We start from the raw sequence: 24,056 nt of genomic DNA, 5'->3' as shown, positions 1-24,056 counted from the left end.
GTGTCAAGAAAACATCACACACCTACAGCTGTTGTGATATTTAAACAGTAAATCTGTTACAAACCTACCTGTAAAGAGCTTGCTTCTCACCAGCTTTCAATTCACTCCAAAAATGATGCAGGAGGTGAACAGCAAGAACCCAGGGCTCTGCCAGGCTGCAGACCAAGAAAATATACAAACAAAACAAACCAGCATTAGCAGACTCATTACAGCCATGCCAGAGCAATTCCATGACACAAGCCAGTCCCTCCAAGCACTTTTTTCCATGATGTCCTAAAGAAAACCTTGTGCTCAGTGCTGCCTTTAACAGAGGGTTTGGTCACACTTGTGCATGAGGAGCACAGCTGGGAGGAGAGGTGGGGTGTAGACAACAGATGTGCTGCAATTCCCACCTTCATTCCTTGCCAGGACCACAAAGCACAAATTATCCTGTTCTCCCTGTTAGGAGCCACAGGACCCTGAGCCTGGAGCCCATTTTGGTGAGAAAGCAGCACTCTGGTGTGCCTGTGACACCTACTTGGTGACACTTTCTTGCCTCTGCTTACTGTCACCTGTTTTTAAAAGGGTCCATCAGTGCCTATTTATGTAGGAGGAGCTGCTAGTAATGATTATATGGAAATCTCTGCCACATGTGTGCTGACTGGTACTTTATCCCTCCCAGAAGCTGCAGGTGATGGAGGTGTCTTTTTCAAACCCCAGGAATGTGTTTGGAAAAGGAACAGGTGGCAAACACTCACTCAGGACTTGCAGAGCAGCAGCAGGCCACACTGATAAGGCTGTATTTCCTTCTTCCTTTCTTCAATATTTCTTTCTATGCAGACACAGTAAGTGGCACTGCCACACAGATTCTCTGTCACATTAAAGCAGTTGCATGACCTGTGCATTTTAGAGGCAGATGTTGTTAAGTTACTAGGACAAGTTTTCATCCTTGCTGAAACCAGGACTCACTGCAAACTGGCAGAGCATGGAATAGCAAGAGAAGCCAGCAATGAAACCAGAGGTCTGGCTCTGAGCACTTGCAGCCACAAAACACACATTTTGGAAGAAAATTGCCATGATGGGTAAAAATTAACAGTGAGTGGAGTTAATGCAGGAGACTGGGAGCAGGTGGCTGTGGCCCTGCCTGGGTTGCTCAGGCTGTGTCTGGTCTGGGTAACCCCAGATCTGGGGCTTTAGGGCTGGGTGTAAATTTCGTGATAATCACCAGAGGTCAGTACAGCTACTCCCATGCTTCACATTAAACACGTGTTTTCATCCCCCAGGCAAAATCCATTACCTGGACTTTCTTCACTGGATTCAGCAGCTAAAGGGCAGAAACCAGAGAGAGCAACTTAGTTTTTGCTGATGTAATAAATTCCCTCCATAGGGCACTAAGGCATGTTATTGTTTTCCTAAAATCCAGGAAGCTGTACTCACCTCAGCAAAGCAAACCAGACTTTCTGCAGAAAAAAGCAAAGCAAAGTGGCACTGGCTGCAACAGCTCCTTCAACCTCCTTTGTCATTGCCAAATTTGAAGAGCAGAGAAGCCCAGGAATCATGTTTTTCCCCTATATAAATATAACCCCGTGCCAGCTGGTGTTTGGTACAGTCTTTTCTCAAAGGAGAATAAATGGATTTAAATTTTTATAGGTAAAAAAGAGCTGTTTCTGCCCTTATATTTCCCGTGCTGAACTTAAAAAATTTATGGGATGGTGCTGTCAAACCTGTAATTTCCCTGACAGTCCTTTGAAGGACATACTTCTCCTTCCACTTCTGCCCCTCTTTTTTCTTACCCCTTAGAGGATGCTTAGGACAGAAACTTCACCTGTGCTCAGCAAGGGCTCCATACTGTGTGCAGCTTGTTTGTGGAGGGAGGGTGATGAACTCTGGAGGTCTGTGCAACTGCAGGTTAAACAATTAAAAACAATTAATAAAGCTAAATAAATGACTGAACCACCCTGAAGTGCTGCATGATGTGCTGGTGCTGTCAAGAGGTGCTACAAGGAGGAGGTGGTAAGTTAGCACTTATGCCTAGTGTGGTGTTTGAGGAAAAGATAAACTTCCAAAGTTTCTCTCCTTGTTTTGTTCAGAGTTTGGATAAACTGCACGACTTAGTGTTTCAGCAGTTACAAAGTGTTGCTGCTGCAACACTGGAAATGAGAATTCCCAGTTTTCAGTTTCCCCACACTGAGCAAGTTTGATTATAGTGGTTTTGTTTCTGCTTCATTTTCTCAATTAGTTTCATATCAGTTCATTTATTATTTGATATTTTAATAATTCATTTTGCCTTCTTAGTCAAAAACCCCCAAACTAGTTTCATTAAAACTGAGTTTCTTGCCATGTACTTCAATTTAAATGGAATAATTTACTAATTTTTCAGTTCCCAGAGGCTCCTATCCTTAAAAAATTACACACACACCCCATTTTTTGGGCAGGGTACATTTTCTTTCATTTTTCAGAGGCACTAACATGAAGTTTCCACTCTTGCTTGTTATTATCCCTGCACCTTTCAAAACAAGACCAGGCCCACACAGGATGCTCAGCTCCCGTCACATCTCCTGCCTTCCCTTGCCATTGAGTTAATTTCATTTAGCTTTTATAACTTTCTAGGTTCTCAGGAAGCCCCTGTGTCTCACATCCACGTGAGAATGGGCTCTGTGAATAGTTCATCATTCAAAATGATCTGCAGAGAGGCACAGCAGCTCAGCTCCCAGGCTGGGTTTGTTCTCTTGCTGTATTGCTGATGGGTGACTGATGCTCCCAGGACTTCACACAGCCCCAGCTCGCCCTGTGCTGAGAGGGATGATGTCACCAGATAAAACAGACCAGCTTCCAATCACAAAACCTTTCCTCCAGGTGCACACATTTCTCAGAGCTTGGCCACTTTGATCAACTCTTCTAGGAATATATTCTCTCTCCTTGTAAAGCATTTTACAAACATTCTTCTACCAAGATGAAGAAAAGTACTTCTTTAATAACTGTTCTTTATCATATTGTCTATTCCAAGGAAGTAGAAATACAATTCACAATATAAAACTTCTTGTGATGATAAGAGAGGAAATTGAGCTGTATCAGTCACTGTGGACCAAGAGGAAGAGGCTCTATAAAACCGACATGTTGAGATATTAATTGCAAAGAAAGTCTGGAGAATCTGTTTGTGAGCAAACTGCTTGCTTTCCCCTCCAGAGCCCTGCTGTGACCCCATGTTCACGTGAGGAACAGCCAAGTTGAAGAGCACAGATGGAAATGAGAGCTGCTGCTCACGCTGCAGACAGCAGCCTGGAGGGGTTAGGCTGCTCAGAGGCCGAGGACACAAAATACATTGCTGTTAATGCCCTAAGTAGCACCTCTGATATGCTGGATAGCTTTTATACTGTGCTGGGTGCTCTGTCACAAAGCTGGTGGCACTGGGGAGGCCAGGTGAAGAAGTCTAGAGCCCAACAGCAGCTAGAGAGTCTGGAAAGTTAAATCCATGGCAACTGCAGACTTCTCTAGGCAAAGAAGGAAAAGGAGCAAGGGGCAAAAGCAGTGTGAAATGTGGCAGTAGGAAGCACTGACTGACCCACACACTGCATGAGAAGCAAGGCACTGTTTTTGGCAGGGATGTGGCAATCTCACTCTGTCCAGGTAGAGCTGCATGGGTTTGTTGTGTTTGAAACATTGCTGGGGAGGTGACTTGAATACACCTGGGACCACAGCTCCCCTGAGCTCTCCCCTTGGTGTGAGCTGCAGCTGTGCAGCCCCCAGCTGAAGGATGCTGGGAGAGGAAGGACGTGCCTGTGCTTTGGTCCTTCCCTTTCTCTTCCAGTGCATGTCAGGCACATCTGCAGTCTCTCCACAAACCTGCACCTGTCTGCAGGATCTGTGTAGCCACAGCAACACCCAGGTTTGAGTGTTGGTGAGTCACCAACGAAGGGCTCTGGATGCACTTTCCCAGGTGAGCAGCAGAACGTCACTGCAGACAGAGGGAAGCTGCTTCATGTCACACCTGTCACAGCCCTGCAGCTCCCGGCCCAGACACAGCTCGGTAACTTTTTAACCCCTCCTGATCATCTGCAATTCAGATTTCTCAGGCTGGCCTGGTGGCTCATCTGCCTCTCTCCACGCTGGGCTGGAAGCCACAACTGTCACATGAAAAATCACATTCTTCTTTCCCTTTCTCCTTTGAAAATATTTGATTGCTTTAACAGAACATAGAAAATTCTGAGCTGCTTTGAAGTACCTATTTTATTTCAGAGGACTCCTCTGGGGAAGACTGACTGACTTTGCCTACTCTTATCACTGAGCTCCTCTTCCGTCCCTCTGCTCCAGCCTGGCCTCTGGAAAGCTGGTGGGCTCCATTCTTTTGGGTCCCAGAGGTTAATCCAGCCTTCACAAATACAGTTCAAATACTTTTTTTTTTTTTTTTTTTTTTTTTTCTGACAAAGACATTTCTTTATCTTCTCTCACAAAGTCAGAAAATGACTGTATAACATAGTTATTGTCAATAAAAAGCTGTGAGTTTATCAAGTTTAAGTATCAAATCCCAAAAGCCATGAAAATGGTGAGGCTGTCTATTTGCTATTAAGATGGTTGCAGTATCTCTAAGAGAAAATTCCTGTCACCAGAAAGGGCTGTGTAATTGCCCACAACACTCCAAGTTAATGGAATTAAATGAGGATTTGTCCTATAAAGACACAAAAAGCAGGGAGAGAAACTTCTGTTCCATCTCTTTGATAGAGCTGCCTCATTTAAAAGTCCTTTGGTTGACATACTAATAAAATTTGGCCTCTTGAGCTTAAAATACTTTTTTTCTTTTTGTTGTAGCTTGCTACAAGGACAAACCCACTCAAGGCTGTGTCTGATCTGGAGTGCACCCTGTTACTGATGCTTCCTCTGTGGCAGACGCAGCCTGGTCTCTCTGTGACAAAACACTGCTCAAGGATCAGAAAAGTTTACCCTCTTGGTGAAGGTGGGAGTATTTTCCCAAGCATCCCTCTCTTCACACTTGTCTGCATACAGATTATGCAGGTAAAAATTCCCTCTGAAGAGCTCATCCCCTGAGGGCTGTTCTCCAGGGAAAGCTCCTCTATTCCACTGAGGAAGCTTCTCAACCATACCTGTCCCTTGGGAGGAGCCTCCTGTGCTTCACAAAAAGAAAGAGCCAGACTCTGCTGGGGGTGTGTGGGGATGAAACTAGCATCACCAACCAGCTGTGGAATAATGGATTTTCTGACTAAATACAAAGATGATTTATTTATTTTCTTGAGGGCAGCAAAATGCCCACATAGGTTGCCTTTGAGATACTGAGCACTTCCAGAGTCTTCCAGATGTATTTCTGGAGATCTGTTCCACAATTCTACTTAATGACTCCCAGTGAAGAAAGCTGCACAGTAACAGGTGGAGACCACATGTGGTTGACTTCCAACACATCCCTAACCAATGGAATGCTTCTGCTATTAGATATATTCTGTATTTACCTTTATATAACTTCTTTATCAGAACCGGTTTTTCACAAAACACAAGTTTTGTACTTTGTACTGTGGATCTTTTGTGACAATATGAAAAGGTACTTTTTTTTCCCCGATACTGAGCACAGGATCAAATGGACACTTAAGTATTACAACCTTCTACTAAGGCAAAAGCAGAAATGCTGTACCAGAATACTTCACCAAACCCCTTCTCTATCACTAATCACACACAGAGGAACATCTGTGCGAGCCAGTTGGCTCTGGACAGCTCCTGTGGCTCTTGAAAGACTATTTCTTGGCAGGTTGTGTTTTTCACTCTAATTGAAAGGTTAATCAAATCAGTCATACTTGTATGTTGGCTAAATAAACACAGTCTTCACTGATGATGAAACAGATGCATTATCACTCCTGTTTCCCATGGGGTTCATTTGTTCCATGATCACATTTGGTTTTCTTTGAGCTTCTCTATGCAGTATCTGACAGCATTTTGGGTAGTTTTTGTAAGGAAATTTACCTTGCAGATGCTACTGCATTCACATGTCTTAACTCTCAAGAGTTTTTGGCAAAGGTATTACTAATCCTCAACACTGCTCCATTGTGGAAAATGAAGAGGAAGCCAATCCTACAAAGGGCTGAGAACTCCTCGTGGAGTGGAGCAGTCCAGGCTGCTGAGGGTGAAACTGCCAACACATCCAAACCTGTTTGCCCTCTGCCTCTCCCTCAGCGAGGCTCTCATCTTGCACCAAGCTGCTGTACCAGGTCTCTTCAGCTTCTAGGACCCTGTGGGGCAATGCCATGTGTCTTGAACTGAGATGACTCCTTATGTGTGTGTCTCTCTGAAAGCAGAATTTACACTTGGTAGGACAACTCATCGTTGGGAAGGCAGGCAGAAGACTTGCTGAATGCACAACAGATACAAAATATACATTCAAGTTCTGTGTAACACAAAACTGCCAAGTATTCAAAAGTATCAACAGCTGATAATTGTTTTAAAAAGGCACTCAAAATCCTTCCTGCCACTTGGTAATGAGCACAATGAAGGAAGTCCCATACAAAGATTAACACAGTTTTAGATCATTTCAGTATTACATTCTTAAGTGGGAAAAAAGGTGTAGTTATTTCTCCAGTAAAAAAAGAGTATTCATGCAATGTATTACAACATTCTTCAGGGTGGGATTAACTTTACTCATTTTTTTGTGTTCTGAAAGATTTAGATAAATAAACTACTTTGTTGAACTGTTGAGAGACGTGTCTTGAAGTCAAGTTTCAGAGATGTTCTCTCCCTCCACTAACAGGGAGACCAGACTTGCCAGGTCCACGTTTGAACAATTTAAGTCATTTGTACCACAACTCATTAACCAACAATTAACTTCCTTCTTTTTTTACTATTTTTAAAAGTATAAAATCATAATTTCCAACCTTAGGTCTCCACAATACAGACTTTTCCTTCATCCCATCATAATGAAAGGAAGCTGCACCTCAGAAAGCTGAACATCACAATGAGAATAAACACAGAACCCTGACACAAGTAAATGGCATTTGTGAAAAAGTACCATTTCCTCCCATCCTTGCCACACCTTTCCAACCTTTCATTCACTTAAAAATTCGTGACCAGAGTACAACATTCTCATTTATCCCACTTTGCCACCTTACCAAAAGTCACACTGGTAGAAATGTCCCCATTCCTGTGCTCCTCCTGTAGCCCCCTATTGCTCCCAAAAGAAAAGGCAAGCAGAGCAGCAGGTCAGGACATGGATACAGCTGAGGAACCAGAGCCAGAAATAAAAGGCAACAGGCAAACCATGACCTCTGTGGGACCCCACTCATCTCAACATTTACTACCACTGTGTTCTTACAGGAGCAATTTGGCATTCACTTAAGTACTTTCTCAACTAAGGTATTGGGAAAAAGGCAACAGAATCAGTAAATCCAAGCACCAGCTGGATTTACACTTTATGCCACAGCACAAGAGAGATTTGAAATCAGTAATTTCCCTGATGGGGGGGAGTGCAGATAGTCATTTCTCTGTACAGCATCTGAGCTGAACTGTCTTGCTGATCAGAAAGAAAAGAAATGCTTTTAGGATCACTTTTTCATCTACTGGAATCTAAACTGATAAAAATGCTCAAATCAGATTATTAGAACTGTGTGTGTTTTAGGAAATACAACTGAATATAGATTCAGGAGACTGGTTTTTTTAACATTTATTTAGTAAAACTCACTATACAAACAAAATGTTATCACAACAGTGGAATATGCAGGGTTATAGTTTCTCCTTCAAGCTGCTTCTCTGCTTCAGTAAAAACACATATATACATTTACAACAATTTCCCTTTAAAGCACTGGGATTCATATATTAAAACATACCTGGTAAAATAAGCTTAAAATAATTTCACATTGCTTGGAAAAAGATTTGAGTAATTTACTCTTACCAGAGTGCCATTGTTGCACAGTATTCAAAAAAATGAACGACCACTAAAATATAGAGTAAAACATTTAAAAGTACATTTATTTCAAATATGGGCAAAGTATCAATATAAAAGAAAATAGAGTATAAGAAATAAAAATAAAGTACAAAACATTTTCATCTTCAACATCCATAATTTAATAGATAGCAAGCCCTTTTATTTTTACATCCAAATTACACTTTTGGTTGAAGTACCATAATTTATTTTAAAACGCTTAAAAATGGGCTCATCATAATACCTAAAGTGGGCTCTTTTAAAATGGTAGTATAATACAAAACATAGTAAATTATGTTGCAGCATAATAAAATTACACATCCTAAAAAAGATGCAGTTTATTTTCGCTTTCCTGCTTTAAACTGCTCATCATCTCTAGGAAAACAGCTGGAAAACAGCATCCACAGGAAGTTGCTTTGTACAATGGCTGAAGAGCTAGATATAATGCTCCAAGGATTCTGGAGCAGTAAGGCATTTTACCATCCATCAAGTAAATTTATATGTAAGCTTGTTAAGAAAAAACAACTGTAAGAAATGACAGCAAAATACAAGTTCTACAAAAAACATGCATAAAGACACAGAGCTCTTACTGGTCCCTCCACTGCATTTATCAAACAGGGTCTGTAATCTTCATTAAAAAGCTGTTTTTCTCATCTGAAATTTACTCGTGCCAAATATTTCCCTTAGTGGCAAGTTCTTTTCCCATTGCTTAATTTACTAATTTATTCTAGTATTTACTAATATTTACTACTCCTTTGTGACCACCCTGCCTTCTTCCTCCCTTGAAGTACTCCCCATTAAAAAGTAGTTCCATGTTGAATTTAAGCTACCTTCTTGGGTATTAAACTACCTCCTACCAAGCACACATTACATACAATAAAAAGTTGCAATTAATTAGTTTCTAATTAAGAAAAACTTTCAGTAAACCATACTTCCCTAAGCAGCAGAATGTCTTTTCACAAAAAGGATATGATTCATAATCCAGTGTTTGAGTAAGCACTCCAGTCAGGACAAACTCAGCATTGTGGACATCTGGAAATATCAAAATTCATACAGTTCACACCCTACACAGAAATTCTGCCTCATGCTGCAGGTGTCAGGAGGGGCTGTTCTGGACCTTTGTGGCCACCACTACTACAGCCTGACATCAGCCCTCACACCTGACACTGTTACTAAATACAGCACTGCTTGGGGCTCTACACTAAAGTAAAAACAACTAAAGTAAAAACCCCTAACTCAATTGATGAATACTGAGATGGTGCCCTGGTTCCAGTTAATTTTCACAGGGCTGTGCTTTGGATTTAGGATGAGAATAATGCTGGTAACACACTGATGTTTCAGTTGTTGCTAAATTCAAAAGTTTATGGTGATCTGCCTATAAAATGACTATTATGTATATCCAGCAAACAGCTGGCTTGGATTTCTCCATGGTTTGCAGGATAGTCCATGTACTCCTCTATTAGTATCTGAAAGCTTAAAAAAATCTCTGCATTTGTATAATAATAATAATAATGATAATGATAATAATGATAATAATAGTAATAATAGTAATAATAGTAAGGAAATAGAAAAAAGAAAACAAAGAAACAGTTACACTGTTCAATCACAACAAAAGCTTATACATACCTATGCCTCGTGCGAAATACTCTCGACATAAATGAAGGTCATTTTCACAGGAAATTAAGATTATTTCTGGCAAACTCTAAAGGAAAGAAAGTAATGGTAAGCTCAGAAGAACATGGTAAGGTATTGTAATTAAATTTTAGAAAGCAACACTCAACACACTTTATTCTGCTTATGCTCCATGAGTTTTCGAAAAGAAGGTTGTTTAGATAATACTTTTCCTCCTGCACACTCCACAATAGCTTTCATGGTGGAAAGACTGGGGCAAATTCCAGGTGTAATGTAAAAATACTTTCCCTAAAAAAAGAAAAGGAAGAACAAGAAAAAACATTATTATGTTAACTGATTTCTGCAACACATGAAGTTTTAATGTGCTTGTGACACTTTTTTTATACAACAGGGCAGAGATTCACCAGTTGATGAGCTGTCCTTAATTACTGCTGATGTTTCCCATAGAGGGGCAAATGTACAATTCTGATAAATTTGAACAGTTCAGGTGTGCCTATTTCCACACCTGTAAAGTAACAACTGCAGCTTGGTAAGACACATAAGAACAATGGTCCTTGCTTCTTTGAGCACAGGATCACCTCAAGTATTACAAAAGAACTTTTACCTTGTAATTAACAGCAAATTTATTACGTCCTGACAAAAATTATTCTACCACTTGACTGAGATAGGTGATCAGATCACAAAATATATTATCTCTGTTTACCAGCTGGGAATAAAAAGCCAGAAAACACCTTGGTATTTAATCTGCAAAACTGAGAGCAAAACGTTGCATTTGGACATAACAGAAGACACAGATTCTTATTCATTACAGGTCAAAAAACACCTGGTTTAGGTGGTTTATCTCCATAAACAGTCTGTAATTCAGATAGGCTGAAAAATCTTTAGCAACTCAGATCTCCAGACACCTCTCTGGACTGTACTGTCATTTTAACCAGAGGCATGAAAACATCTTGCACCATCCTAGCAAACAGCCTGGTGGAAAGCACAGTCTCCAAGGAGACTCACACTAGATCTCCCTTAGGCTGAAGGGAAAACTCACTCTCAGACTCCAACTTTTATGGGCAATTGCTCTGACTATGAGGCTGGTGTAAGAAAAGAGAAAACAAAGAAAAGCAAGTCCCTTCCAGAAGTCCCTTCCTTTTTACAAGTAACAGAGCAATGTTCTAGATTTTGGAAGGGAACAAATGTACTGGACTGTCTGGTTAACATCTACAGGATTCAGTCGTTCAGAGGGTTTACAGTCACCCCAATGATGCTTAGGCAGAAAACAGGCATAAAAACAAAACAAAAACTTATAACAAATGTCTCTTGTTATATGCCAGCCTGCTCTAGTGCTTACAGCTATAAAATCTGTGATCCCAGTGCTGAAAAAATTAGGTTGAAAACCTCCCAAGTATTTAAATGCTGTGGTAAACTGCATACCTTGAACAGTGGAGCTACTTGTGCTCTCTTTAGAGACTCCTCTAAACTAAAGCAGAAAAGCACCTCAGCTTCAGCGTCTCTGAGAACAAAGTTCTGCTCATCTGTAAAAGAAAGACTGATGATGTGGCACACAAAACACAAACATCCCCATGGCCCAGGATGGAATCTGAGCAGAACATCTTGGTGGCAGAGTGGCTCTGAACAGCAGACACCTACTAGAATTTAACATGATTAAAATATCCTTCTTCATTAGGCTTCTTACAAAGATGACAACCAAATCCTTGAAGAATTAAACTGCTTCACACTTGCATACCTAACAAAAGTCACAGTCCTATCAAGTCCCTTTTTCTAACTTATTGGAGGTACTTGCAAATTTTTATTTTTTTGATTCTCTGCAAAAGAGAATGATCAAGCAGAAGGATTAAGTTTAAATTCAAATTACTGTGACCACCTGTAAGAGCCCAGAAACTATCTTAACAGAAAGAACTGTTCCATTTGTCCTGTTATTCACCCAATTTTTCATTTTTTATTATGGATGGAATTTCAGCCTTTATCTTTCCACAAAAGCCATGTCAAACACATTTCTAAATCAAATTTAACCAAAACCCTAAGTCTAAAAACAAAACAAAAAAATTATGCAGAGAACAAAACGGGTCTTTCCAAGTACAATTCTGACAACCTGCAAGAGACAGTGTTAATACTCTTCCAAAAGACAAAATAAACAATTCAGACAATTTTTGTAAACAATTGCCATATTTTCCATCATTATAGCAGGTACAAAACTGGAATAAGCCCATTAGCTACAAATCAACCTAATTTCAGTAAACAAGTCAAGTACTTCAAATAGTAGATCACTACAGCCATCCTAAATCCCCTGACTTTCTTCATCTTCTAAGTTTTCAAATTACTCAGTTTCTCAGTTCACTGATGCTGAAGTCAGCAAATTGCCCCCTTGAGATTTATAGAGATGTTTGCTGGTTTATTAGTTAATTATCCATAGATACAAGTCCTTACGGTGGTTAGCCAGCAATGTTATACATTATCTTCTTACAAACCAATTATATAAAAAGCACAAAACAATCATAAACCAAGTAATTACCCTTTCAGAAAGGGTGAATTAAAAAATAATGCAGCCACAGGTAAAAATCTACAAAATGGCTACACAAGAAAGACATACAATACTTAATAATATCCAATCATTTAATCACCCTAAAGCAAACTTTTCAAGTGTGTTTTTCTTTCATTTAAGGGGAAGAAACTGTATTAGAACAAATGAAAACTAAATGAAACAAAATGTTCTGCTGAAAGACAACTTGATTTTTTTAAAAATAAACACATAATTCTTGTGACAGCTTAGCTTAACCATACTAACAAAAGTGGAATACAAACTAGCTGTTAATATCATTATTTAAAAACCTTACAAATCATTCTTCAAGAGGTGTGAACAATGACAATCAGACTTGCTACAGAATTAAAATTTCTGCTTTTAAAAGTTGAACTCTTTAGAAAACTGGTAAGAAACACTGAAGTCAGAAGACAAAACAACAAAGTGTATTTAAACATGCTTGTCAATGAACCTTTATTTTTGTATGGGAATTGATGCTAATTTAACTTACCAACAAATTTCTGGCATTTGAAACACTCTTCTAACCACTCTGGAGTTACTATGTGCTTGACTACAGAAATTGCTGTCAGGAATTTGACAGTTCGGGTGACTTTACTGGCAATTAGATGGGTACACTTCTGGGCAGAGTCTGCTACTTCACCTCCAAGGATATACAGTTTCTGAAAGTTGTACAAAACACAAAACAGAATGGTAGAGTTGTTAAAAAAATGGATGAAAAAACCAAACTAAATATTGTATCATCACATAAAATAAAACTAAGCTCCTAACGAAACAGTAAATGTAGATTTTCTATTACAGTGATTCCTTTACTCAAGCTGATTAATTTTGACAGAATTTACAACCACTGAAAATCCATGTATTTCCAGACATAAATATAACCTGGCAAGATTGAAAACTATTTCCCACTTCTGCAGTTTTTTTTGATTTTGGTTATGCTTTTTTTAAGCAAGGAACTAACTGTAAAATACACATTAAAATATTTTTCAGTGAATTAAATTTTAAGCAAGCAATAATAAGAATATATAATAATTTTTCTCTTTTCTAGGGAAGTGCAGTACACACTATAGCTACAGCAAACTTAATTTTGCTAGACTTCTCTTTAAAGAGAAAAGCACCTCATGAAAAACACATATGACACATGCATTTTTGATGATACTGAGCAACTATTCCCTTTTCCTTGGTTTAAGCTACCAAACTCAAACTAGCTCCTTATAGTTTCTGTCTTATCAATTAAGCCAGTCATTACCTGAAGGAAAGAATGAGCTGGTGAGGCACATCAGATTACCACAGATGTTAGATATAAAGAGAGCTCCCCTCATAAAAATTTAAAGGATGAAAAAAGATTTGGACATCTTTAGTAACTATGCACCCTGAATTTTTAATTAAGACAAACATTTTGCACAAATAAATAAAACCCACACCAATATCTACAATCATAAATATTTAACAGACCAGGGTTTTTATTACATGAATGCTGGAGTCCCAAAGAGGAAAACCTGAGGGTTAGGTTAGAAGGCCTAGGAGGTCTCTGGCAGCCCTGTGCACTCTGCTGCTCTGATAATGAGGAGCACCTGGGACAGGATAGTGCTTTTAGCTCTTCTTTACCATGCTCTGATGGTTTGCATAAAGATGACTCATAAAACTATTATTCAATGACACTGAACCTCTCCACTATTTACCTCCTTCCTGGTAATAAACACCCTGTGAACAGTACATTGTACCCCTCTGAAAGGCAAAGGCTGCTTTTCTATGTTCACCTCAAGCACTCCTACCTGTGAGTGCAGACCTTGCAAAATCTCCACTCTGATGTGGAAGGGACCCTTTGGCCATACAGGTACAAAGATAAGCCCTCCATCTCAAGAAGATGAGGAGTATACAACCCCAGTTAGGTATCCAAACTGCAGAGTTTTGTTAGCATCAGTGCTGCAAGGTTTACATTCAACTTCACAAGCTTTGAGGCTGAAGTTGATTTTTTAAATTTGCGAGCCATAGCTGTTACCAGAACAGCTCTCTATATAATTAACCTAGTATCAACATGACAGAAAATGAGAAGTTCGTACTGGAACTTTATAGGATACCCTGAAAAACATTTTATGTCCCAAAATATTTAATATCAAGCTTCAAATGCATACACTGAAAGGGAAAAAAAAACAAACCTCTGATGCTGAACCACTTCAAAAACAAGTATAAAATATTTTCTTTATTGAACCTATATTTTTGAGGACACCAAAGTACATATTTCTAAAAAAAGCAGTAGACTTAAACTAGACCTCATTTACTTCTCATTATCTGAATGTTATAAATTATTTACAGTTAAGTTTTAGTACAGCTTTATTAGGGAACAGAACAAAACCTCCACAGGAACTTATTTCACACCTGCCAAAAGCTTTGTCATCAGCTGTCTTTGAAGCATTTGGCACTACAGACAGCAACCCCACTAGAAGAATCTTGGGTCTAATCCACTACAACCATCACTATTTTTCTCACCTAAATTTGGTAATGAAATTGCTGATTTAAAAACAAATGAGGAAAGGGCTTTCTTGCTTTATAAAGCAGTCCTACAGAAAGAAAAACAAGTAGCATAGTAGTGTAAAGTAGTTAACTAAAGGAGAACAGCTACCAAATAAAACTCATTTCACATAAACCTACTCTAACTTCAGGGCCACTAAATACTGGCTTTATCCACCAGATATATGCTAATCAAGTCTTAGAAAAAATTCAGCATCCATAAAAAAGTTGTCAGATGTTTCAATGTAGCTCACAAGAGATAAGCCTGAAAGTCACCTTAATGTACTGTTGCACTTGCATAGGTTCAAATCCTGTGAAGAGCACCATTGGTGTCAGCTCAGGGGTGAGTTTTTTAGTAGGTGGCGGCAGGTCTTCAATCCTACAAGAATATGGGAAAAACAGCAGAATGTGACTTTGGGCCTAAGGCTGTAGAACTGCAGTTTTGAAATTAGACATGCACACTTCTGCAAGTTTCACCAATGGAATGACCCAGAAAAATGAGAATTAGGCACAACTTTTCCTGAAGAAAAAAATCCCCTTTCTGCACTCTCCCAACTCTCTTACTACTTCCCCCTCTTAAGTTATTGTTTTATTCCTGCTACCTGAGTTACTGGCAACATCCAAACCCACTGACAGTTATCTCACTGAGCAGGGCACAGGATGGTGCAGGCTGCTGGGCAGCTGGCCCTTCTGAGGAACAGAAGTCAATTAAGGACCACAGGCATTGAGTGCTCGCTGTTCTTACCTTGCTCTTTTGGAAGACGGCTGAAGACTGGATTCATTTTGCTTTGGTTTCAAAGGCAACCTCACACCCTGAAATCAGACCAGTTACATGTTTAGATCTGCACTAAGAGGGGAAACAAACTTCTATCCTGAATTAATCACAAATGAAAATTACACACTGCTGAATACATGGGGCACCTCCTACTGACACAATAAACACAACATCAAAGCTGATTATCAGCCAAAGCTTCTTGACAAAATTATGTAGTCCTCAAAGTGCACACAAAATAAAATAATGTAGGACTTTCTTCCTTTAAATAACACTGCTAATTATCAATGCAAAAGTCAATGAATTAAATGATAAAGGGACTGAAAAGCCTGTCCATTTGCTAAGTACAAAAAGACTGCTATAATCTTACTGGTACTAAATTTCATGGAATGGTAATATCCCAGAAAATACCATTTTAAACTCAAGTTCCCTAACTACATAAAAAGAAGCTGGATAGCCACCTCCTCAGTACCAGATCTGCCTCAAGAGTATGTGCCCAGAGGTGATTAAATGTAGCTTTTAGGCTCTCCTTGGACTGAGTAACTTGAAACCACAGCTCCCAGGTTCAGGAGCCTGTGACATTTATTTCTCTTTAACCTTCAAATCAATACCTGAAACTTAATGAAGAGTACTAGAGGCACATGAGCAGAAAGACAGGCAGCACTGTCCCAGCCTTGCTGTGAGACTGCTCCTTTGGGAGGAACAAGCCACAGGGGTTTGTTCCCTGCTCTCAGACCACACATTTTTATGCTAGACAGCCCATAGTACGAGCAGCTGGAAAGAAAAGTGCACATATTCACATTTTGACAGACATTTCTGCTATGAAAATGCAAGAGGTAGATGGCATCAACAGCATCTGACAAGACAGCTGTCCTCAGAAGAGGACCCCAAACCCCAAGACAAATAGAAATGCCTGCTGTGAAGGCAGTGAAGTACCTTGTCTTCCCTGACACTTCCACATGCCCAGCATTTTCTATTACCAAACCATATTCCTGTGTGGGCACCCAGAGGGCAGCTGGACTAGATTGTCTGTCTCCAGAAGCCCCTTTCAATCTAAGTCACAAAATTCCCACTTCACACAGGCAAGAAGGGCCCCCATATAAATACAGAAGAGAAGGTACTAAACTACCCATCCAGCCCCTGAGGTCTCCATTTGCTATACAAGGCAAAACAAGGGGAGAAACCTGGGGTGACTGACCCACACCAAGAATGCATCCAGTTTTAAGATGAGCTCAACTGCAGTGTGGATGCAAAGGGTGGTGGTAACAAAACCAAAACTGAGTTCGTTAAAAGCTATTTTAAATACTAAAACTGCATACTGAATCATCTCAAAACTTTTTTATTTTGTAATAGCAGAATATTTTCCTTCTTCAGAAAAATATTATGACCACAATTTTTTAAAATAATTCAGTTTTTAAAATGCAAGTTTCCTACAGGCCTATGAAATAAATCCATAAGGGTTTATAAAAAGAATGCTCCAAATTTATGGTCAGGAAAACAGTAATGCCTATTTCTAGAGCTGAAAGGTATTCAAGTGACAGTGCCCTGAATCCCCATTTAAAATATTAAGCACCTCATTTCTGAAGAGTTTACAAAGTGACTGAGATACAAGTGATCCAAACACAAGAGGTGTGGCATAACGTTTTTGTGCAATATAAAAAATGACCTGAAAGTCACCTGTAGTACAAACTTACTTCCATCAAGACATACTGTGAAAAATTATCAAGTATAAATCTGAAATGGGAAGAAAATTTACAATACAAAAACATTAGATAGGTGTAAGAGCTGACACAGAAACTGCAGCTTATTCTGAATATGCAGAAAACTTATTTTGCATTGTTTGCAGAATACCCTTCATGACAAAAATTTACTTCTCTTGTATGTTTTTCAAGGTACAGTTTTTCATTATTCATTCCTGCTGATATTTCAGGGTTATCAACTACACTTTTTAATGCATGGAATATTTTTACATTCTAAAATACATGGTATATATGCCTGTGGTTTTAGCTCTCTGTATATATCAGAGAGATGATATGAAGTAGTTCCACCCTTAACTTACATTATGTTAGTGTAAGTTAAAATTCTGTACTTAAAATTCAGTCAATATTCTAACAAAATTCTCACTGATTTTGGGTGTTCTGCCTTAAAAACTCTCATGTGGTCTCATTTACAGAATGTTAGGTACTTTAAAAAGTGTTACAGAGTGTTGGGTGATTTAAAAAATACTAAGCCCTTTCTAAAGGACTGATGTAGAAATCAAAGAGTGAAACATCTAGCCCAAGGTGTGTCAACAGCAACTTCATTCTCTATATCCCACTAAAATTCCTTAATTCTGTAAAAGATTATTTTGCAGATTCCTCAAAATAAAAATAGAATATTAGTAAAAAGTACAATCAGGAACTTCAGCACTAGCAAGGAGTGGTCTTATTAAAATAGTGTATATATTCAATAATTCAACATACCATTAGAAGTTCTGGTGACACCTTTAATGGGACTCTCCAAGCATCTGGGGAACGGAGAACAGAACAAAAATGACACCACTGCCAATTTATTTACAGCAGAGGAAACAGACTCCTGCTGCTGAAACAGGCACACAAAGGGCTTGTGGCTCCTACCCAGCAGGTTGAGCACGAGGTGCTGGCTGGGAGAGAGCGGCTCCTGCAGGTTGAAGGCGGTGTAGCGGCTGTGCTGGATCTGCCGCAGCGCCTCGAAGTTGCCCAGCAGGATGTCACAGAGCCACTGCGCGTTCACGCACGGGATCCGCCACTCCTTGGCCTTCTCGTACTTCAGCCCGCTGGCCCTGCGCGGCCACAGAGGAAAAAAAATTGTATTGCAGAGAAATCGGCAAGAACAGCATTTCTAACAATAAATCTAAAATATCAGTATTTATTTACTGGTCTGTTGTTTGTTTTAACTGTGACAGAGGAGATACTTCAAAAAATGCTTTTGTTCTACAAGCCAGTCAAGAGAGAGTTCTGTTGTAAATGGAATCTTTAGACCTGGATTTAAATTTTCCCTCCTCCAACAATTTTGAACAACAATTACAAAAAGGTGTTTTATTTATGGATGATCTGAGCCAGCATCACTTAGGAATATTATGAAATAGGAAAGTTAGAAATTACTTTTGCTTTGCTTGTCTTCAGAAGGCCACATTTATCACTTAATATGTGCTGTAATTCAGTTAAGAAACATCACTAAGTTTATTGTTATCAAACTGCAGAAGTGACTACAATTAACACTCTTATAATGAGCTGTATGTAGCACCTCACATTCAGAGAGGCACCACGTGGCAAGAGGCTGCTGAGAAAGCAAGGACTTACTCTTTGCAGATGAGAACTGTATTGCTGCGACACAGGTAGCCCGTGTATTTGGCACCTGCTAGGTAGGCCATGAGCTTGAGGTCATCTCTGTCACTATCAACAAATCCTGTCACAGAGATTATCTGCAGACAGAAAGACACAGTTATAAACAACTCAACATTGATGGCACTTACAAAATACTCCCATGAAAAGTGTTTTTCCATGGCTAACTTTTTACATTACAATGAAATGTACAGCATGGTGTGTAAGCACTTAATTAAAGTGTGGCTTGTAGGATACAAACAGTACAATTTAAAAGTGATTTGTTTATACATAAAAATTTCAGGTTTCTAGCAGTAGCTCTGACTCAGGAAGAACAATTTTCACTCTTCTGGTCAACTTTTTTTTTTTTTTTTCACAGAGACCACAGCATTATTATGAAAGAGCTCAGAGCTAATTTGCTTCTCACAGGTCTGCCATCTTCCTTCTGCTGCTATTTACATGGAGGCACACAGAGAAAAATGCTTACACTTAATTGCTCTACTCTAAAAATCTGAAAACTGTGCTCTACTCTGCCATGAAGCCAAATAAACTGTGCCAGCTGATCATAAGTGGTGAACTGTAATTCCACATCTTCCATTACTACCTTTAATCCTGACAGGTTTTTTGTTTTGCCATTCTCACCTTTTCTTTAGGGAAAGGAAACAGTACTTTTGTTTAAAATTGTTTATTACATTGCATATTGCATTTACTACTAACCATTGAGTATGCATGCGTGTTGTTATACTCTGGCTTTTCCCAAATCTGTATTTCTTTTTCTGTTGGTCAGGACAGGAATTTGCAAGGCCATCATCCCATATGTCTGCATCCAGCACAAAGAAATCCAGTGCCAAGACAGACTTTGGCATCTTGGTTTATACAGCATAGTGCATTCCAAGACGCCTCTGAATGAATTGAAGTTTTTCAATTCCACAAAATTCCACTTCCACAGCTCCTTATTGCACAGGCAATGGAACTGTGACCTCCTACCCTCTGATTAGCAGCACAGCTTCCTTTTACGTATTTGCTAAGCACTGACTAAGAAAAACCCTCAAAAATCCTCTCAAAATCCCGTGCTATGGTAAGGAAGCACATGCTGTTAGATGGGCTGTTGCTCTGCTGCTACAAACTGTGCAGCCTGGCTTGCTGCTATTTGCTGTGTGTAAGCCAGGCAATCTTTGCCCCTCAGTGTCTGAGAGTAACAAAGGCAGGCGTTACTCCTCAGCACTCTGAACTCAGAAAGACTTGCAAAGCACTGAAAAACACCTGGCAGCAGCACCACATCAACACAGCACCTTAAGATTAACAGAAGCTTTTCTTCCAAGGCAAAAGAAATGTGTATTTTGCTTCAAGTAAGCACTTTCCAGCTCTGTTTTAATACTGTGTATGGAATGAATCAAGCAATGAAGCAAGCATTCTTTGAAGTAAGCTCTTCCTTCTTACATGTTGAGAGCATGGCTTTCCTCCTGGTGGAAATGCCACTGGAAAATGAAGGGCTCGATGAGGTGGGACCATCTTCTTCTTCTTCAAGATTGCATTCAGCCAGTGTGCTGTAATACATCTCTTCCTTTCTCTTAAAGCCTAGGAACACAGGCACAAAGAGCTCTTAAAATCCAAAATACATGTTTATTTTATTTTACACTTTTTCTACAAATCAAACCTTTGATTTTAATTCTTTTTCTTTACTTTTTAGACTCCTCTTTCTCATAGCATCTTGCTTAGTGCTCTCTAGAACAAATCTACTACGTGCACTATGAAAGTTTGTACCCCAAAAAACCACACATCATAAAAAGATAAGTAATGAGAAACTTTATATTTGCTACCTAAGCATGAAGCATACAGTGCAAAGCCCTGCCTTTCCAGTGATAAAATGAAAGTGCTTACCTGAGCATACATGTTACTGACTTGGCTTTCACAGAGAAGGTGAGTACATCTGCTTGTGAGGGTAGGGTCCACTGTCCCACCATGTGCTTGGATGATCTGGTGAGAGAGCAAACCCAGAACTTCTAGGATATAACAATTTTTACATCACATGAAGAAACAAAAAGTCTGAAATGAAAGTCTACCCTTTAGGACGCTGCCACCATTAGCACCACTTCACTGAAGAGTTACCCCCCAAAATCAGGTTTGTTATCTAGCTTTAGAACAAGTTTGAAAACAAAAAACAAAATTAAATATGCAACTTTCCACTAAACAAAATGTGTATTTTTTAGAAGAAATGGAAAATCAAAATAAAGATAGATAAACAAAAATAACCCTTCTCTCATGTTTTTTATTTTTTTCAGTATTACTATTAAATAATTTTTCATGAACTATTCAATTCTATCTCAGCAATAAACACAAGTGCTGTTAAAAATGTCAACAGCTTACTTGATTATGCAAAATTGTAGGGAAAATTCAACTATAAAATCCATCAGAAGTTTCTGAAGAACATCAAAGTCCTCTTATTTAGGAAAGGATACAGATTTTTCTGAAAAATAGAAGTTGGCAAAAAAATAGAAACACTCTATTCTTCCATCTTATTCACTCAGGTGGATACCTCACAGGCTACTAAATGCCAAAATTATATGCAAAAAAGAATGCTTTTATACAATCAAGTTAAAGATAGCGATGCTATATTACATTTGCTGTACTACATCTGCCTGATTAAAAGCATAAATAACTGGGAAATAGTTAAGGCTGCAACTTATTTTGCTCATGTCATGTTCTGACTGAAGACTTAATTCAACCAGGCTGCACACTTTAAGTATTTCTATTATTTTTTCTGGTCAGCAGCAGTTGAATAATTTTTTTTAGGTTGTAACAGAAGAATTACACAAAAGGATGCCTAAAGAAAAGCAAATAGTGCTAAAGTACTTCCAAAGTTTTCTTTTAGAATTTAGGGACTATGACATTATATTATAGTTTTTTTAGAAATACTGCAGAATCTTACCCGTTTCCAGGTTGCTAACAGCTGCTTGTCAGACATCTGCTCTGGGTAATCAGCAATTGCAAAGACACAGCCCAGTAGGAAATACTCTTCTGGAACTGAAATAGTTTGGCACATAAAGAACAAACAATTAAATACTTAAAAGTCTGAAGAGTTAATTTCAGAACACATTTGCTACACTAACCTCTTCCTATTACCAGGTTATAAATTTCCTAAGTGTACTTCCTTTGAAAAAGGAAGGAAAAAGATCCAAAATTTCAAAGCTGAAAGCCTTTAAGGCACAGGTCAGCCTAGAGTATGATTTTGTAAACAGGCTTTTTTTCCTGGATGAAGAGGGGCTAAAGGGGCAAAAGGAAGGGTCACCAAAAGGAAAACATAAGACAACTTCCTCTTTTACAAAGATCAACTCTCAACAGCCAAAACAATCAAAAAGCTTTCAGTTTTACTAGAAGTCAAAGCAAGGTGTGACAACTTTCCGAGACTGAATCTTTAATACTTTACTGCTATTTCCAAAATTGTAGCTGTCTTTCCAGTTCTTATACTGTTTGAAAGCTTTCCCCTCCCTCTCTTCCAAGGGGAAAAAAAAATAAAACAATTGTGCTATGTATTTACTAACACTGTTCTGAAATTATGGGTTGTGTGCTTGTGGTATCAAGTGTGTATCTGAAAAGAAAACCTTCTCAGCACTCTCATGCTTTTCAGATTGCTGGATCATCATTAGCTAGTATTTAAGTATTTGCCTAAAAATCAATAAAACCAGTTCTGAGCCATGAATGGCGTTTCTGACAATCCCATCCCACAAACACAGCATTACTTTCTGATATTCTACCCCACTTCATGTCAATAGCTACGTTTTTTCAGGATCAGAAGACAATAATTACTAACTCTCCACTGCTGGATCATGCCCAAAGAGCGGCTGCTGCTGCAGTTGCTGCTGTTGCTGCTGGTGATGTTGTGGCTGCTGGGCTGTAACTGGAAGCTGTAGTGCTTGAGGTGTCTGAGCAATGTGCTGTGCTGCCTGATTCTGCATTTGCTGCTGCTGATGCTGCTGGTGCAGGCGCTGTAAGTGCTGCTGCTGCAGTTGCTGCTGCTGCAGTTGCTGCTGCTGATGTTGCAGCTGCTGATGTTGCAGGTTCTGCTGCTGCAGCTGTTGCAGCTGTTGCTGCTGCTGCTGCAGCTGTTGCAGCTGCTGTTGCAGCACATGCTGCTGCTGGAACTGGAGCGGCTGCGGAGGGCGGTGCAGCTGCTGCTGCGCGTGGAGCGGTTGCTGCGGGAACTGGAGCTGCTGCTGGGAGAACTGGTGCTGCTGATGGACTTGCTGCTGCTGCTGCTGCTGGGGAAACTGGTGAGGCTGCTGCTGTTGGAAAGACTGCTGGGAGATCTGGGGTTGCTGCTGCTGCTGCTGGAGCTGCATAAGTTGCTGAGGTTGAAGGTGTAAGAGAGGATGGTGCTGTTGCTGCTGTGCTTGATGTGACTGCTGCAATAAATGTGTCTCTGGTGTTAGTTTCACTTGACTAAACAGCACCACATTTGGATGTCCCTGTTGGCTATGATTTACTTGCTGTTCTAAACTTTTTGTAGGTGCTGAAAGTGATTGTAATATCTAGAAAACAAAGATTATTTTTGTGACCTTTTGGTTGTCATTAGGTTTTAAAAATATTTAAAGAACTACTGGGAAAATACAATTCCAAAAAGAAAAGAACTCTACACCTAAATACCTTGTGAGCTAAACAAAAATCTTTAACTGCCTAATAGCAAAATCAAAAGACAGGACTTACACAAAGAGAAGTGTGGAGCTGCATGTGACTCCTAATAAACAGCAATGCACATTTTAGTTAAATTTAAGATTAAAGCCCATTCCTGTAATATTAGTAATTTTTCCAACAGCATTATGACTATTAACACTATATTAATAATTACACTGAACAACTACAATATTAATTTTAAAATCCCATTGGCCCATTAAATTAAGCTAAGTTCCATAGTCCTGTTTTCATTTAAAATTGCTAATGATGCCTTCATTAATTAGTGCTGTTTGAAACACAGGAATCTTGTTCTCTTTTGAACTAGTTCAGGAATATATAGCTTGTTTTTTAATCTCAACACCAAAAAACAAAGAAAAACACTGATCTGCTGAGCACTAAGGGTTTCTTGGGAAAACAACCCAAAACAACCTAGCCTTCCTACCTAAGAATACTAGAGTTTAGGTTTATAGAGAGTGCTGAAGTAATCTCGATTTTAATTTTATTTTTAGATATGCAACTCACTGTTAAGAGAAAAATCGTTTCACACTAAGGAGACACAAGTTAGGAAGCGAATTTTTATGCATCATAAAATGGAGAATTAGGCAAAGATCTTGTAGGTTAGGATGAGTTCTACATATTTATTAAAATATTTTAATATAAACTACCTATTAGAAATGAGAAGGAGCAATAGGA

At 39.1% G+C, this 24,056-nt stretch overlaps 1 protein-coding gene across 2 annotated transcripts in view; it reads right to left on the bottom strand.

Annotated features, from left to right (window-relative positions):
• Window positions 1–7,912: 7,912 nt before the first annotated feature.
• The window catches only part of PAXIP1 (PAX interacting protein 1), a 30,966-nt gene continuing 14,822 nt past the window's right edge, over window positions 7,913–24,056 (bottom strand). Inside the window, exons 7-21 of one of the 2 annotated variants that reach the window (XM_056483359.1) lie at window positions 22,504–23,221; window positions 21,622–21,716; window positions 20,574–20,669; window positions 20,133–20,270; window positions 18,672–18,793; window positions 17,967–18,151; window positions 17,814–17,857; window positions 15,325–15,392; window positions 14,856–14,958; window positions 12,562–12,730; window positions 10,946–11,046; window positions 9,677–9,811; window positions 9,518–9,593; window positions 8,864–8,923; window positions 7,913–8,394 (exon numbers count right to left, since the gene is read on the bottom strand). In XM_056483359.1, the coding sequence (XP_056339334.1) occupies window positions 8,378–8,394; window positions 8,864–8,923; window positions 9,518–9,593; window positions 9,677–9,811; window positions 10,946–11,046; window positions 12,562–12,730; window positions 14,856–14,958; window positions 15,325–15,392; window positions 17,814–17,857; window positions 17,967–18,151; window positions 18,672–18,793; window positions 20,133–20,270; window positions 20,574–20,669; window positions 21,622–21,716; window positions 22,504–23,221 (2,127 nt within the window). In that variant the 3' untranslated portion in view covers window positions 7,913–8,377. The remainder of the gene's footprint in view (window positions 8,395–8,863; window positions 8,924–9,517; window positions 9,594–9,676; window positions 9,812–10,945; window positions 11,047–12,561; window positions 12,731–14,855; window positions 14,959–15,324; window positions 15,393–17,813; window positions 17,858–17,966; window positions 18,152–18,671; window positions 18,794–20,132; window positions 20,271–20,573; window positions 20,670–21,621; window positions 21,717–22,503; window positions 23,222–24,056) is intronic. The other variant, XM_056483360.1, reaches the window with a different exon arrangement.

Source organism: Oenanthe melanoleuca, chromosome 2 (genome assembly GCF_029582105.1).
Source record: "Oenanthe melanoleuca isolate GR-GAL-2019-014 chromosome 2, OMel1.0, whole genome shotgun sequence".
NCBI classification, from domain to species: Eukaryota; Metazoa; Chordata; class Aves; order Passeriformes; family Muscicapidae; genus Oenanthe; species Oenanthe melanoleuca.
This window is presented reverse-complemented; position numbering and strand designations above follow the sequence as displayed.